This window comes from Natrix helvetica, assembly GCF_964273705.1.
Source record: "Natrix helvetica genome assembly, chromosome: 2".
NCBI classification, from domain to species: Eukaryota; Metazoa; Chordata; class Lepidosauria; order Squamata; family Natricidae; genus Natrix; species Natrix helvetica.
This window is the reverse complement of record NC_138552.1, coordinates 117,627,859-117,646,260: the sequence shown is the minus strand read 5'-3', so window position 1 is coordinate 117,646,260 and position 18,402 is coordinate 117,627,859. Positions and strand designations below refer to the sequence as shown.

General features: G+C 41.9%; 1 protein-coding gene across 3 annotated transcripts in view; it reads left to right on the top strand.

The window, feature by feature from the left end:
- Nucleotides 1–8,991, top strand: part of DRC11 (dynein regulatory complex subunit 11) — a 268,281-nt gene extending 259,290 nt beyond the window's left edge. For all 3 annotated transcript variants that reach the window (XM_081940018.1, XM_081940019.1, XM_081940017.1), the window contains 2 exons: nucleotides 5,997–6,235; nucleotides 8,261–8,991. In XM_081940018.1, the coding sequence (XP_081796144.1) occupies nucleotides 5,997–6,235; nucleotides 8,261–8,416 (395 nt within the window). In that variant the 3' untranslated portion in view covers nucleotides 8,417–8,991. The remainder of the gene's footprint in view (nucleotides 1–5,996; nucleotides 6,236–8,260) is intronic.
- The last annotated feature ends 9,411 nt before the right edge of the window (nucleotides 8,992–18,402 follow it).

Genomic DNA, 18,402 nt, shown 5'->3' with positions numbered 1-18,402 from the left:
TCTCTCTCCTTTCTCAGTTTATATGCCAACCACCTGCCTGGCTTATTTGCATTTTCAAAATAATTCTGTTTAGCGCCTCTAATTTTTTGTGCCAATTCCTCCTTTTCCAGTAGATCTATTTTGTGTTTAATTGTATCCATTTTTTATTTTAATCTCTTTCTTTTGTGGAGATTTCTGTAGCTCTTTTTCCAGTGTCATATAGTCTTTTCCTAAATCTTTACATGTTTGTCTTTTCTTTACGTTTCTCATTCTTGTATAGTCTATTATCAGACCTCTAGAGAAGGCCTTCATAGTGTCCCAAAGATTCTGCATGGATGTGTCTTCTTTTTTATTTTCTTTGGAAAAGAAAGCCAATTCTTTTTCCATTTTCTGTACAAAATCTTTCTCTTCCAACATCATATTGTTTAATGTCCATCTAGATCTTATTCTTTGACCTCTCCATTTAATTGTAATCGAGTTATGGTCCGCCCAAGTACTTGTTTCAATTTCCACTTCTTGTCATATCGATTCTAGAGAATGATAGGTGTCTATTAGAATAGAACGTATATTGTTTTTTATGTGATTTCTTTCTCTCCAGACATCTTTTAAGTTTATTTCATCCATCATCTTAACGAAGGATTTCGGGAGTGTTTTTCTATTTGGTTTTATTGTTTTATGTGATTTATAATCCATGTTCTGATTTGCAATGCCATTAAAATCTCCCATCATACAAATATCAACATAGTCTAAGTCACAGATTTTCTTGTGGAGTTTTTTATAAAATTCATCTTATTTTTCATTAGGTCCGTAAATTGCAATTAAGAGTATTTTCCTAGTATTATCCATAATTTCCACCATCAAAATTCTACCATCTTCATCTGTATAAATTTGTTTCGCTGGAATTTTGTCTTTAATATAAAAGAGCACTCCTCTTTTCTTGCAGTCTACCAAAGAGGTAAATTTTTTTCAAGTTTTGGTTATATTAATAAGTGACCATATCTGTTGAATATGTACTTCTTGTAAGCAAATTATGTCTAATTTTAACTTTTCTAAGTTGTGAAATATTTTCCTTCTTTTAATTGCCAAGTTAAGTCCATTTATATTAATTGTAAGCATTTTTTCCATCATTATATCTTATATATAGGATTTATGGCTCTAGTTGATCTTGGTTCCCGTTGTTCTCTGATATCTACATCCCCTGCGGCACCTATTTCAATATCAATCCCACCTACGGCTCCTTCCATCTTCTCAGTTTCAGTTATGTGTGTATCTAAGAGTTGCGCCAATAGTTCTTCTTTTCCAGTCTTCTCGGCCTTTCCTCTCAGATGTTCTGTGTAAAAGGCTTCTGCTTTTTCAGTTGTATACCTTTGTCCTCTCCATAGAAATATTAGACCTTCCGGTGTCAGCCATCTATAGTTAACTCCTATCTTAAATAGAATTGTAGTCAAAAATTGATATTTTCTTCTCTTCTCTCTCACTCTTCTTGGGATTTGCTTTAAGACTACAATCTCCTTGCCTCTGTATTCCAATTTTTGTCTCTTGTTTTCTGCAATATTTGTAATTTCAATGCTTTTTTGGTGAATCTTACATGGACTTCATTGGAAGAGCATTTCTCGTCGTATATCTTGTATTTATCCGAAATATCTCATCCATGCCATTCATCATCTTTTCTTGGGGTATCTCTAACACATCTGTCAAAATTTCAATTATTATTTGTGGGAGATTCTCTCCCTTTTCTTCTATTATATTTTGAAATCTTAAGAAATATTCAGAACGCTCCACCTCCCATCCAAGAAAGTTTAATTCTTTTTTTAAAAAACAAAGTTTTATTGATTTTTAAAAAAAATAACAAGGAAAAGGGGTGGTGGAATAAGTTACAAATTTTGGCAGTTACAATATGTAGGAGGTGTTCCCTCCCCCCCTGCTCATAATTTTCATTTATACATAAATTAGTTTAATACTAAATAGTAATATTTTGTCAGCATATAAACTTTATCTTCAAATAATTTCAATCAATTTATGTCAAGCAGATTTTCTTGCTCATTTTTGTGATCTGAGTTTTCTTGGTATTGCCCCTTCTCCCCCTGCCAGCAGAGCTCCGGCCCCTCCCGTGTCCTGTAAGTCTGGTATAGGATCATCGGATTTATCTAGGAGTTCTTTATTTTTTTCCATAAAGGCCTGAGCCTCTGTGGTTGTGTTGATTCTAACTCTTGTATCCTCCCAGAATATTAGCATGCCTTCAGGCATCAACCATCTGAACCACACCCCTTTCTGGTATAACTTCTTCGCTAGCTGCGAATAATTTTTTCTTTTCTCTCTCACTTTCTTAGGGATCTGTTTCAAGATGGTTATTTCTCTATCCTGATATTTTAGAGCTTGCCCCCTTTGCACACTCAGAATCTCATCTCTTGTAGTCTTTCTGAGAAATTTAATATGTACCTCCCTTGGAACATTATGTGTTCTAGCATATGCTGAATTTACTCTATAAACCAGGTCCAAGTCCCACCCCATCTGTTGTTTTTCTTTTTGGATGTATTCAGCCAAAAGGTTTGTCATGATGTCCCTTAAATCTTCATCATCCGCCTCAACCACATTTTGAAACCTAAGGAAAAAGGACATTCTTTCAAATTCTGTTTTTATCTGGTGGTTCTCAAGCTATTGGTTCCCCTTCTGCACCCCTTTTACCTCCCCCCTCATCTCAGCTGTCCCCTACTCCAAAAGATCCAATCTCTGTGAATTTTTAATCGCCCGGTCTTGGTTCTCTTTAAGCTGCTCATTCATCTCCTTTAGTTGACTTTTTTAAGTCCTCCTGTCCCTTTAAGATTTGTTGAAACATCTGCTGAAAGTCCGTCTCAGAAGGCTTTGGCTGCAACAAAGAAGTTAAGGTCTGTTGTCCACTGGGACTGGATGCTGAAGATGTCGGGGCAGAGACAGCAAAGCTCGGCTTCCCCTGGGGTGGTCTTTTAGGTGGCATTATAGTGAGCAGGGAGAGTACAAAGTCAGTACAGAGAGGAAACAATTAGAGAGGAAAACCGCCAAGAGAGATTAGGAGGCAAGGAGTCCAGGCAGAAGAGAACTTTTTCTGGTTTCAGCTTCTGGCAATAAAGTAATAAAGTCTTTTGTTCCAAGCGGAGTCCAATAACAACAAGAGATTTATCTGACAAGATGCCTGAAGTTCCTATGGGTGGAGTCAGATTTCAGTGTCTGTGAAGACGACGGAAGTGTGCCATCTTGCCCTGCCAGCTTCGGAATCAAAAGGCATAACGAAAAGTTTTCAAAGTTTTCAAAGTTTTCAGATCATCACCTCATTTACAGGATTACAGTCCAAAATCTGCCTTTGTTATGAACGTGATTTCATTGCATGGCTCTCTCCCCTCCTCCTCCTCTAGGGGAGAGAGCAAAACCTTTTAAAGCCGCCTGTCCGAGGGGGGGGGAATCCCCCTCCCTCCAGTCACGCTTCTCCGAGCCAAGTTGAAAGTAACTCTAAAGACAGCTGGCAATTTTTTTCCTTTTCGATCGAGCAAGGGGACGGGGGACAGTTTCCACCTCACCACACAGCAACTGCGTCCTTCAGATCTTGCGTTCTTCCAGCTGCCTCCTCACGAAGACGCCGCAGCGCCTCCCCATCATGCCTCCCGGTGCCTAGGGCGATGCGGGGAGCCCCCCCAGCCGCCGCCGACTCAGGGGATTCCCCGCTACGCCGCCCCTTCGGCAGGAGCCCCTCCAAGGCGTCCTGTCCCCCCCCAGATAGCGGGGAGCCCACCAGAAGTGCGCGGGGCGAGCAGAGCCTGCCCGTCGTGATCAGCAGCCGGAACCGGAAGTCGAAAGTTTAATTCTTAATAAATTATTTCTAGCAGTATATCGTATCAAAAGCAAACTGCAAATATTGGTTTAATCAGTAACAATTATATAGTAACATAAGCAAATTATAATAAAAGCAAATAGCCAATATTGATTCATTTTGATTCATCTTGATTAATATACTTCTTCAATATCATTAAGCCTCTTTTCCAGATATGGAATTTGCACACAGCCTCTTCCAATGACTTTAGCCTTCTGGCCATTTGCCAAGGCTACTGCATCTCAAGCAGATGGATCCATTCTGTAAAACAATTTAGAATTATTAACAATTGCTTGATTAGCATCACTGTCATTTTCTGATTGCAAATAATTTCTTCTTTGCAAACAGTCCTTCTGTAGATGTGTCTTTTCACCACAAATGAAGCACCCCTTCTGTTGCTGGACTATAATTTTGTAACTCTTCTGCTACTTCATTTCTCCTTGCAGACTCCTTGTCCGATGCTATGGCCAGTCTGTGGAATTTTCCGCTCTTTTCTCTCTGCTCCTTGGGCCCCACTTCAGGAATTTCTAATCGTGGCTTTTTCTATAATGGCGTTTCTGCTCCTCAGCAATCAAACAAGCCTTTAAAGCCTCCAAGCACAGCTCCTGCTCTGATTTGCATTCAAACACTGCAGAAACTATGTCCCACGTTTCATCAAGACTATTTAACACTAAGAACACCTTTTTGACTCAGGAAAATGCAATCCATGCTGTTCCAACTCTACAAACAAATTTGCATTTGCAATAAATGTCTTCCCACAGATTCACTTGGTTGCAAACAGGCTCTGTATAATTATTTTGATAATTGTACAACATTGCATGCTGACACCTAACATGCACATTTCTTAATTTCAGCTGGACTTCCTTTGCAGTCTTTAAATCAGCTACATTGATAAACTGTTCATCTTCTAAACTCAAGATGATATAAGCTATTGCTTTATCATGCTGCTTCTGCTCACAGCTGCAAAAACTTGTGGTGGATTAATAACAATATTCCACAGCTCCTTAGCCTTCAGGAAACATTCCATCTTTGCAGCCCAAATAAGATAATTCCCAATGTCCCAAACAAGGCATAGAGCTTTCCTTAAATTTAGCAGCAATCATCCTGCAATCTTTCTCTGCCTTGTTTCTCTTTTAAACATAGGCAGTCTTCACAGCTTAATTACAGTTCAGTCTTTCTATGCTCTCTGGGCCCATAACCTGTCAGAGTTTGTTGCATAAATTCAAATCCAATAGCACACAGAAATAACTGATTCAGCTGGATTCATTAACTTCTTTATATACGTACATAAGAATAGATGAATAAATGTACAATACCAACAGGTGGTTCTTCCAAGTAAACACAAGGCGGAAGAGTTACAGGCAAACACAAACAGTTAATTTCATTTCAGCAGACAAGCCCAGACAGACTGCTAGTTTACTTCTCAGAGCAGCAGTCCGCTTAAGTTTCTGTTTCAATTCTCTGCACAGACTCAATTTGTTTAAGCTCCCACTGGCTGACTTAGTTGCTATGCTTATTCATTGGCTGACCTTGTTCCCATGTCTCTACCGTGTTTCCCCGAAAATAAGACAGGGTCTTATTTTCTTTTGACTCCCAAAATAAGCACTTGGGCTTATTTTCAGAGAGATCTTATTATTTTTGAGGTGCAGGAGGCGGTGAGCATGGTCACCTCATGACTGCTGACGTGTTGCAATATTTTCAGGGAGGGCTTATTTTCGGGGGAGGGCTTATTTTAGAGCATGCGCTCAAAAACCCGATTGAGCTTATTTTCCAGGGAGGTGTTATTTTCAGGGAAATAGGGTACCAATTATAAATATTTTAACAAGAAACTATTTTAAAAGTGATGCCATATGATCCCAAATGAGAATGGCTACAGTCAGAGCAAACCTATCAGATGAACTACTGGGATTATTTTGCAGGGAAAGAAGCTTAATGTATCCTACTTTTTAAGTGGGTTTTAAAAGTGGGTTGATTCTGTGTGAATTGCAGTTGACTATAAAATCACTCTGACCTTCCTGAAAAATATGCAGATATCAACAATTTTAATAGTTTTAAAATGAGACTATTGTAAAATCAAATAGTTAAAAAATAATCTGTTTTTCTTATCACCTACTACTATGATTATTATTCGGCCTTCTAACTGTTGATTTCCTTGCTTTTGTAATCATTTAAACAGTTTTATGGAAACACTTCATTCAGCAAAATGGAGGTTTTCTCTCCAAACAACTAAATATCAGTTGCCTGGCACAGGTTTCTGATGGTTATGCTCAGGGACCCATTCTCCGAGCAGTTCAAGCAGTCCTAACTGAAAGACGTCGAATGCAGCTGAGTAAGAAGCCACTGACTGCTGTTGAATTTCTAACTTGCCTAGCAAGACAGGATCCAGTGTACAAAGAAGAGGAAGAAACATTTAAGGTTAAGAAATTTGCCTTTTTTGTCTGTGGAAGAGTAAGTAGTATTGAGAATGTTGCTGCTTTTGCTCAATACATTCAGAAGTGTGTTTCCTAATGAATTGTATTTATACGATCTGAAGAGAAACCAGAATATGAGGGAATCAGCAAAGATCTGAAAGACCTATTTTTTCTTAAAAGTAGAATAGCATTTTTAATATCCTCTCCTCAGCACTCCTACAGGGCAGGTATAAATAAAACTCCAGTAGCTGAGCGAATGTGTACATGTGGCAATTGGGAAGTTGAAGATAACTTATATGTCCTAGTTTGAGCAGGTTCTACAGGGTCATCAGATCAACATACATCTCTCTATTAGACAGATTTCTAGGGAGATCAAATAATTTCTACATGAACCATCTCCTTCAGGATTCAAATCCAACCACCAGTCATGCAAAAATTTTGTGCTGCTACAACAATAATAAGGAAAAAAAACCCTACAGATTCTTATTCATACTACTATTACTACTTTACTACTATTAGTAAAATTATTATTACTAATAGTAGTAAAGCAGTAGTGGTAAAATTATTATTACTACTAATAATTTTTAGAGAATGTGTTTATCTTAATGTTTAACTTTTGTACTGGTCTGTGACCATAATAAAGATTGATTATGATTCTAATTAATTGGAATTAATTTCATCTGGTTCCAACCCCATAGGTTATTGAACAGTCAGGAAGTCAGGATACAGAATAGAGTTAGAAGGGAACTTGGAGGTTTTCCAATTCAGCCCTTGCTCAACCAGGAGATCCTATGCCATTCTAGACAAATGGCTATGCAAACTGTTCTTAAAACCTCCAGTAATAGAGCACCTACAACTGAAGCAAGCCATTTCACTAATTGATAGTTCTAACTGACAGGATATCTCTCCTGTCAGTTCTAAGAAGATCTCTGCTTGATGGGTTTCCATCTGGTACTTCTTGTCCTGCCCTCAGTTGCTTTGGAGAATAGGTTGACCTCTCTTCTCTGTGACAGCCCCTCAAATACTGGAATACTATCATGTCATCCCTACTTATCTTTGTTAGACTAGACCAATGATGGCAAACGTGTGCCACAGGTGGCACGTGGAGCCATTTGTCAAGGCACGCGAGGCGCTGCCCTATTAGCTGGCCAGCGTGCATGCACACGCTGGCCAGCTGAGTTCACCCCTTTTTAAAGCCATTTTTCGCCCTCCCCAGGCTCCAGAGGCTTTATAGGAGCCTGGGGAGGGCGAAAAGAGCCTTCCTCCCCCCAGGAGGCCCTCATGAGCTTCCCTGAAGCCTCCGGAGCGCAAAAAACAGGCCCTAGGGGCAAACCAGAAGTTCGGCAATAGACTTCCTGTTTGCTCGGAAGGTAGTTTTGAAGGCCCCTGAAGCCTTCGGAGCGCTTAAAACGACCCTCCGAGCAAACCAGAAGTGACTTCCTGTTTGTTCGGAGAGTCGTTTTGACTGCTCCCGAGGCTTCAGGGAAGCCTCCTGAAGGTCCCTGAAGCCTTTGGAGCGCTCAAAACGACCCTCTGAGCAAACCGGAAGTTCCTTTAGAATAGAATCTCATATCATCAATACTTGCATTCCTTTTTTAGGGGATGCAGCCTTGGGATGGTTTATGTTTATCTCAGGTGAGTTTGTTGAATGTGACTTTTTAAGGGATATTTGATGATGTCTCTTTTCTAGGTGCTTGCATGTTTTCTTTGAGGCATGTGGGTCTGAACATTCTTGGGGGAATTCAGAGAATGTTAAGGTATCTCAAATTAAGGATAAATGTACTAGTAGTGAGAACAGTTCGCCTTCAGAAGTTATGGGTGCTTCATCACTGGAGGGTTTTCAGAAGAAACTGGACAGCCACTTGTCTGAAATGGTATAGGATCTCCTGCTTGAGCAGGGGGCTGGACTAGAAGACTTTCAGCTCTATTCTGATTGATTGGCCTAATATTCAAGAAATGAGCTGCTCTCAAAGCAATGTTATGCATGTATTTTCAGGCTTTGTAAAAATATTTCTATCTAATTTTCTAGGTTTGGTATGCAAAGACTCCTCTAGGAAAAGCACGAATCAAGTCACTGACAGAGAAGGAAGATACTGGAAAGGGGAAAGGAAAAGGAAAAGGAAAAGACAAGGGAAAAGAAAAGGATAAGGAGAAAAAGAAGGAAGGCAAAAAACCAAAAAAATAAAAATGGTCTTAATAGTAATCATAGTTATAATATTATAATTTAAAGGAAAACCTTTTCTTGGAATGCAGGTTTTCTACTTGATTCCAGTAAATAGATCATATGTAAAAGTGCTCTTGAAAAACATAGGACAAAACATCTGTATGACATTTAGTTCCTTCAAACCAGTGTATTTTTCTTTTATTATGCAAACTATTTTAAAGTTACTTAGATTTAGGTAGGATTTATCAGTTTTAAAAATATAGTAATTGACAATATGTCTACAAATGTTAAGTTACACATTTTAGAGTATTTATGTTTATGAGCTTTGCCCAGTGAGAGAGCAACATATATATTCAATCCATATATAGCTTAGAAGTGGTTTATTTCTTCTTTTCCTGGTTGGACATGAGAGCTATGTAATAATCTGTTCCACTGGTAATCTGCATGTATCCTCTGACCAGAATGGGATAGGTCTTTCCTTAGCCCTACAGGGAATTGCAGGCTTGTGCATAGAAGAAGACTGTATATTTATAACTCACAAAAATTGTAAAACACTGATAAATTACTTTTTCCAATAAATTTTTTGGAATTCAAAAGATTTATTTTGTGGAGTTATTTTAAAATACCATTAGCTGCTGAATGCCATTAGCCCTTGGATGAACATTTCTGTGAATATATTTTCAGGTATATATGCCCTGCTCAGAACTGGTGCATAACATAGGGGTCTTCCTGAACACTCCATTCCTAGTGGCAGCTATGGCCATGAAAGCCTTTCACAGATTCAGCTTGTACACTAGTTGCACACATTTTTGGAACAAAATGCCTCACAATCCCTCATTGTATGGTCATCTTCAAGTTGGATTATTGCAATGTGGTCCAAATGGGGTTTCCCTTAAAGATCACCCAGAAATTATAGCTGATCCCAAATGTGCAGGGCAAGCAGTGATGAGCATGCCCTGATATTTGAACTGCATTGGTTGCCATTTGGGTTTGAAGTTATTTCAAGATGCTGATTACGATCTATAAAGTCCTACATTGCATAGGGCCTACTATCTGAGGGACTACATGTCTATTTGCTCCAACACAGCTCGCTTGCTTCAGGTCCTATCAATTAAATCAAGTCCTCAACCCCTGGACCGTGGCACACTAACAGGGTTTGCACCTTCCATTCAAGTGCTCTCTGCTCACACAAGTGGAACTTCGAGTACAAGCGCCCTCCATTCACACCCAAAACTCCAGTCACTCTCCCACCAATGGATCTGTGTGCGTATACACCTGCCATTCACATGCACACACCTTGCACTGGACCAGGCTACCAAGGTGGAAAGATTGGGCACTACTGAATTGAATGATGCTCTCTAATGGGCTGCAGGAAGTAGGCCTTCTTTTCTCCCACCTTTGGAACAACATCTCCCCTCATATATTGCTTGTGTTCTATACCAGTGGTTCTTAACCTTTTTGAAAGAATCGCCCCCTTCAGCCATTGAGGATGTTATCATCGCCCCCCTCCCCCAACATAATCTCTCAATCACAACACAGGGAAATAATTATTCAATTTATGCAAACACATTTTTTGTTTTCTTTAAAATTGTTATCAGGACATATCGATGCAAATAATTTATTTCAAGTCTTTTTCCCATATCTCAACTGTGTAAAAAATTCTGATGCCACCCATCACTTTACTCCCAAACTTCGTGATACATGTATTTCATTATTATCTTATTTATTCAAGGCACTTAAATGCAATGACCACTGAAAACTAAATTCAACTGCAAGAAAACAAAATGCTCAAAAAAACCAGTAACATGTAATAATTTAATTACAAGTGAATTTTAACATGCAAAAAGAAATATAAAAAGGGCATAAGAACAAACCACAATTCAGGAACTAAGAATTTCAAGATGAAAACTCTGAAACTAAATTAAGATTCAAAGAAAATATATATTCATGCACACTGTAAAAAGGGTTAAAAAGACACAAAGAAAATTTTTACAGAAGGAAAGCAACAAAATCAGAGCGACAAATTTAATGCCTTAAACTGAAGAAATATATATATATCTACACAAAACGTTTACACAAAGAGCACAAAAAAAATTGGAACCATAAAACTGAGAAAATATAATATCGAACTGGAGTGCACGCTAAAAAAGTACAATACAAAGAGACACACAAAACGTTTTACAGAGCACAAGAATTAGAAAACAAAGCCGAAAACTCAAACTGGAACGTGAAATCCAATGCAAGCAAATACAACGATAAGAGCTGAGACAATTATTAATGAAGAAAATGTATGTACACAAAAAGCAAAAAAGAACACCAATGGCTTCCTTGTGCTTGGTGAGATGATGCCAATTTTTTTTTGAAGATATTTTTATTATTTTTCCATTTAAAACAATGCAATACCGCGAAGTCAAAGTGACCATACATTCACATTGTATACAGCTAGTCTCAACCATTAACAATTAGCCTACTTAATACATTGTCTATCCTTCTGTCCAATCACAATATATACAGTTTGTTCCAGTCTTGTCACCTTGACTTATACCAATCATAAAATCTGTTCCAGACTTCAAAATATTCTGATTCCCCTTTATTTTTAAGTTCAAGAGTGAGCCTATCTGCTTCCGCACAGGCCAACACTTTTCTGATTATATCCAGCTCTGATGGTGTATTTTCTTTTTTCCAATATTGTGCATAAGTTATGCGCTCCACAGTTAGTACATGTATAATTAGATAAAGTGTATCTTTCTTAAACCTCTCCTGTATTATACTCAGGAGAAAAATTCTGGTTTAAACCAGATTTGGTCTCCCACCATTTGTTCTAACAATGATTGAATCATTTTCCAATATTTTTTGCCTCATTGCACGTCCACCACATATGATAAAAAGTGCCCGGTGTTTTTTTACACTTCCAACAATTTGGGAGCAGATTTTTAAACATTTTGGAGAGCCGTGCTGGGAGGAGATGCCATCTGTAGAACATCTTCTAAAGATTTTCTTTATACGCCGTAGCCATCGTTGTTTCTGATTAAGTATCCAAAGTTTTTCCCACTTAGCCAATTCCACATTATAACCGAATTTTTTTCGCCCAGGCAACCTTAGTTTCTTTGATATGTTCCTCCTCTAGCTTATATTCCAACAAAAATCTATACAACATTTTGATCAGCCTGTTTTCTGTCTGTATCAAAAGTTTATCTAATATTGTGTAATCTTTGGCAATACCTTCCTTCTTCCTATCTTGTGCAAACCTTGATTGTATCTGTAAGTAGGACCAGCATCCTACTTGTACCCCTTGTGTTGCCAATTCTAATCTAGTTTTGATCACCCCCTGTCTGTTCAATAACTCTTTCTATGTAACTATATTTTTCATATTAATTAAATTTGGGTGTATGTATGCTTCCATCATAGATAGCCAAATTGGTGTTTTGGTATAGTGGTCGTGTTTAATTTTGTTCCATATTAATAACAGGGACTGTCTGATGTAGTGTCTATTGAAATATTTGTGTGCAGATCCTTTTTCATACCAAAGGAAGGCATGCCATCCTACTTGGAGGTCATGACCTTCCAATTTGAGTAATCTTTTATTTCTCAACATTATCCATTCTTTTAACCATGTTAGAGTGGGCGCAGTATAATAAAGTTCCCAATCTGGTACACCAAATCCTCCTTTTTCCTTAGTGTCCTTGAGTTTTATTCTTGGTTTTCTTCCCTGCCAAATAAATTTTGAAACCAATTGATTCAAATCCTTAAAAAAACTTTTTTCTAATTTAATGGGAATATTCTGAAATAGGAAAAGAAATTTTGGTAATACATTCATTTTTATGATTGCAATCCCACCCATCAGGGACAATTGTAGGTTTTTCCTCCTTTCTATGTCTTTCTTAGTTTTATTGATCAAATTAGTATAGTTATCTTCTTTGATGGACACACACCTCACAGATAAATGTATACCTTTGTCATATTTATCTTTAAACCCGCTACTTTCCCATACTCTGTCAATTTCTCAATAAGTTTCATACCAGACTTTATAGGATCCTCTAACACAAACACAAAATCATCCACAAAAGCCTGTAACTTAAATTCCTTTTTAATTTATAGTCCCTTTATCTGTTCCTCTTTACGTACATTCCTGGCTAAAACTTCTAAGGTTAATATAAACAGCAGTGGGGATAGGGGACAACCTTGCCTTGTACCTTTCTGGATTGCTATACTTTGCATTAATTAAAGATCAACGGAGGGAGGAAGTGAGTGGGGGGACATCTGATGTTGTTGAAGGGAAGATATGCAGACTGGAGCGCTGCCTCCCTCCCCATCCTGATGGAAGGAGAAGGAGCCCAGAATGGCAACCAGTGCCTCTCCCACACAGCAGGCAGGCAGGCTGCCAAGAGCAGGCCACCCCCTCCCTCTCTCCGAACTCGGGGTGAAAGAGATAACCAGCCATATCAGGCGCAAGCATACCAAGGCCGACAGGAGGCTGGGGGATTAGGGCTGGATGACCCACCCCAATTTAGGGGAAAGTTTGACGGAGACTCAGACCAGCTATCCCTATTCCTTGATTCAGCTGATATCCACCTAGAAAGCTATGGGCACCTCTACCCATCCCCCAGAGCCATGGTGAATGTCATCACAGAGGGTCTAGAGCAGCAATGATGAACCTTTTTTGGCTTGGGTGCCACAAGTGGGGGGAGCGCAGGGGGGGTCGTGTGCGGGCGTGCCACACCCATAATGCAATGCACGACCCCGCAGTGTGTATGCACACACAACAGGCGTGACCTCCCATTTTTATATGATTTTTTCACCCTCCCCAGGCACCAGAGGCTTTATAGGAGCCTGGGGAGGGCGAATAGAGCCCCCCCCCCAGAGGCCCTCTGGAGGCTTCAGGGACCATCCGGAGGCTCCCTGAGCCATCGGAATGCTTAAAATGATCCTCCGAGCAAACCGGAAATGACTTCCAGTTTGCTCAAGGGTCGTTTTGAGCGCTCCGAAGGCTTCAGGGACCGTCCGGAGGCTTCCCTGACGCCTTTGGAGCGCTCAAAACGACCCTCCGAGCAAACTGGAAGTGACTTACGGTTTGCTCGGAGGGTCGTTTTAAGCATTCCGGAGGCTTCCTTGACGCCTTCAGAGCGCTCAAAACGACCCTCCGATCAAACCGGAGGTGACTTCCGGTTTGCTCGGAGGGTCGTTTTAAGCATTCTGAAGGCTTCAGGGACGGTCCGGAGGCTTCTTTCCGCCCTCCCCAGGATCCTATAAAGCCTCTGGAGCTTGGGAAGGGTGAAAAAATGGCTTTTAAAAACGGTGTACTCAGGTGGCCAGCGCGCGCATGTGTGCTGGCCAGCTGACAGGGCATGCCTCACGTGCCCTGACAAATGGCTCCGCGTGCCACCTGTGGCACGCGTGCCATAGGTTTGCCATCACTGGTCTAGAGGGAGAAGCAAGGGAATGCCTAGCAGCCCTCCAGAAGAGGAGAGCTCCCCAACTGCAAGACATTGATGACTTCCTGCAATTGCTAGAGGCCAGGTTCGAGGAGGTGGAGGAGGAGGACCCATATGCAGAAGAGGAACTCAGCAACCTAAAGCAGAGGGGCCGCCCGATCAAAGAGCACATCTGTGAATTTAGGAGGGTCATAGGATGGCTACCCCCTTTACCAGAGCGGCTGCTGGTGCATTTTTTCAGAACAAGCCTGGACAAGCAAATTGCCCAGGTAACTGCATACTGCGACATCCCAAATGAACTCTCTGAGTGGTTCCGAGTAGCAACAAAAGTCGACAGCGGGCTGCACACCAACGACATGACAAAGCAACCGGACACACAAGAGAGAGGTCAACCCGACCTGAAACCACCCAGCCGCAGGGAACCACAGCACCACAGCAAGCTCTGAGACCAGCCCTCCCTCAAAGTCCGCTGAAATGCTACAGGTGTGGGCCACATGGCAGCTGATTGCCAAGCCCAGCCCCAAAACCAAAGCCAGACCCACCACCCAGGGCACAACAGAACAAGGCCCCAAACGGACCACCAATACGTCCGGGAAAGCCCTCCAGGCTGCAAAGGCCCCTTTCCCCTCAGGCAAAAGTGATGGAACCCCAGGCAGCGACAATCAGTCGCCCAAATCATATGACAGTGAGGACGAGGGAGAAAATGACCCAATGGTGAGTGAATCAATTCACCCTTTCCTTTTTCCAATACGCCTCACAGCCCCCAAAACAGGAAACCAGGGGGATTTTCAAGCCCTAATAGACTCAGGCTGCACAAGGTGCCTGATCAACCTAACCACAGTCCTGACACTGGGGATCAGAGCAAAAAGACTGCCCACCCAATCCAGTTCGAGCAAGTCGATGGGTCCCTAATGGGAGGAGCCTATGCTCCCACCTCACTGAACAAGTGAGGCTAGAACTAGCGGATCACTAGGAAATAATTTGATTCATAATAGCCACCAAAATGACAGACGCAATCATACTGGGACCATCTGATGGCAAGGGGGTACCCGAAGACTTAGGATATCAAGGGGCCCCCAACTCCTCCCACACCAGCAAGCAGAAACACCACCCAAGCTGGAAACCTCCCAAGAAAGCCCACGAGAACAACTGGCAACCACATCCAACAAAACCCCAGAGGCTGAACTGATTCCGATAGAATATCAGGACCTTATAGAAGTATTCAGCAAAGCCGAGTGTGATGTTCTGCCTCCCCAGACAGACTGCGCCATCGAAATCATCCCCGGGGCAAAACTACCCAAGCCCAAACTGTATGCCATGACGCCCCGGGAAATGCAAGAGATGCACAAATACATAGACAAAAACCTAGCAAGGGGTTCATTGAGCCAGCCAAGCCACACGTCGTGGCAACAGTCCTCTTTAAAGAAAAAAAATGATGGCACCATGAGGCTGTGTGTAGACTTTTGAGGGATAAACGGGGTGTCTGTACACAACCTCTATCCTCTCTCCCTCATGAAGGATATGCTATCTCATCTGGCCAAGGGAAAAGTCTTCACCAAACTAGACCTCAGAGAAGCATACTACTGAGTATGAATCAGAGAGGGAGATGAGTGGAAAACAGCATTCAACTTCCCTCTAGGGAGCTTTCAATTCAAAGTGATGCCTTTTGGACTGCAGGGGCCTCCAGCGGTATTCATGCAGTTAATAAATAAGGTGTTGCACGAGCACCTCTACAAAGGGTCCTCATCTACCTAGATGACATCCTTATCTACACGGAGACCATGGACGACCACGTACTCCATGTCCGCCAAGTACTGGAGAAACTTCTGTACATCAAGGTATCAAAATGCAAATTCCACCGTGCACAGTTAGACTACCTGGGTCACCGAGTGTCAAATGAGGGAATAGAGATCGACCCAGCAAAAGTGCAAGCCATCCTAAGCTGGCATCCCCCTTGCACCCGCAGACAGCTACAAAGCTTTCTAGGGTTCACAAACTTCTACAGGCAATTCATCCCCTCCTTTGCATAGATTGCCAAACCCTGACAAACCTGCTGAAGACAGGGAGCCCAGGAACAAAACCTCATCCGGGACAACCCCTACCATGGGACCTAACCTGCCAAGAGGTGTTCGAGACACTAAAAGAAATGTTTGCAAAGGAGCCAGTGCTGAAGATTCCTGACCCCGAGCAACCTTTTGTGATTCAGGCAGATGCCAGTGATGTGGCAATGGGATCGGTGCTACTCCCAAGAAACAACCAAGGAAGCTTACAACCCTGCGCATACACCTCCCACAAGCTCACAGACACAAAGAGACGATGGGCCGCATGGGAAAAGGAGGCTTTCGCAGTGAGATGGGCACTGCTAATCTGGAGACACCTGTTGGAAGGGAGCCAGAAACCGTTCGAAGTCTGGACTGATCACAAAAATCTGGAGGCGCTTAGGACCCCATGGAAACTATCACCCAAACAAGTCCGATGGGCTCAATACTTCAACCATTTTGATTTTGTCTTAATGCACATTCCAGATGGGAGGAACTTTCTAGCTGAGGCCTTCTCCTGTATGCCTCAGTACAAATGCGAATGGGAGCATGTAGTGGACGCCATTATTCCCTCTACCCAAACTGCTGCCCAAGTGACCACCAGACGGCAACACCGTGACCGGCAAAACCAACTTGCAAACGACCTAACCACGAGACTCAAAACTGAACTGCTTCACCCCTGGTTCCAAAACAACCAACACATCTTGATGAAAAGAGATGACCTTGCATGGAAGGGGACGAAACTCTACGTCCCAGAATCCCTACGTACCCTAGTTCTCCAGAGGAGTCATGATGCCAAACTGACAGGCCACTTTGGGTTCCTAAAGACTTTACACTTAGCCCAGAGGCAGTTCTGGTGGCCTGACATGAAGAAAGATGTAGATAGTTACGTGAAAAGTTGTACCATTTGTGCCACAATGAAGAGACAACCAGGAAAAACCCCTGGAGTAAAGCAAATAGTAGCAGAGCCAACGAGGCCATGGGAGGAGATCGCAATGGACTTTATAGTAGAGTTGCCAAAAAGTGGGGGAAACACAGTGATTTGGACTGTAATAGACCTATTCTCCAAACAGGCACACTTCATACCCTGTAGCGGACTACCCTCAGCTCACAAGCTGGCTAAACTGTTCGTGAAGCATATCTACTGACTGCATGGAGTACCTCGAAGAATTTTCTTAGACAGAGGGGTCCAGTTCACGGCTATGTTCTGGAGGGAGTTCCTGTGGTCCATTGGATCATCTCAGGGTCTTAGTTCAGCTTTTCATCCAAGCACCAATGGGGCAGCAGAGAGACTGAATGCCATGATAGAGCAGTACCTGAGGTGTTACGTGAACTATCAGCAGTCCAATTGGGCAGACCTTTTATCACATACAATAATGTTGTCCACAGTAGCACAGAACTCACGCCATTCAAAAGAGTGAGCGGTATGGACTTTGTCCCAATGCCTGAGTATCCAAGTGATCCCTCTCCTCAGTCAGCTTGGCTGACTGGATGTCGATGCTGAAAGCGACCTGGGAAAATGTCAAAAAGGCACAGGCTAAAGCGGCACAAACCTATAAGAAACAGGCAGACAAACACCGGGCTCCGCAATGGCCATTCCGGATGGGAGAGAAGGTTTATCTCTCCACAAAATATTTGAGATTAAAACTGCCTAGCAAGAAACTGGGGCCAGAGTTTATGGGACCAATCCCCATAGTAAAGATCATCAACCCAGTCACAGTGCAATTGAAACTGACTTGATTGTTGGGGAAGATACACCCAGCATTCCATAGCAGACTCTTAAAACCCGTGATTGGATCCACTCTGAGACCACTACCCAGGCCCTATGGTCATAGGGGGCCAAACCCATTATGAAGTTCAGCGTATCCTTGATTCAAGTTGGCACAGGAGACAAGTCCAATACTTAATCAAGTGGAAGGGCTACCCCTTATCAGAGGCATATTGGGTGAAAAGTAGAAATATCCAGGCTGATTGCCTTATAGCAAAATTCTATGCAGAAAATCCAAGCAAGCCTGGGGGAGAGACACATCCCTAAGTTATACACCTGTACTCCAATTGCTTTGTTTTATACAGGTCGCTTTCAGGAATTGAGGGGAGCCAGATGTCAACACCTAAGGTGTTTCCATGACTAATATCACCTTGAGAAGGGGAGGGAAATGCCATGCATACTTTTGGCCAGAGTAAAAGTCTCATATTTCTGTACTGGGATGTGAATACGCATGTCCAGAACCCTGCCATAACATTCTGTTGGAGAATGTGATTGATGACCTCAGCCAGAGGGGAGTGGGCACAGGGGTAAAGGTCAGATGCCATTAAGTGTGATTTAGTTTTAGCTACACAGAAGTCCGTGCTAAGATGTTAGTCCTAATAAACGAATGGTGTTTTTTTAAATTTCATCTTGGGGCTCGTAAATTAATTAGGGCAATTCTTGGAACCTTCACAGGAACAAGCATATCCTGGAATTCTTTATATATTTCCACTGGCAGTCCATCCGGCCCTGCAGCTTTATTATTCTTTTGTCTTTTTATGGTCTCAA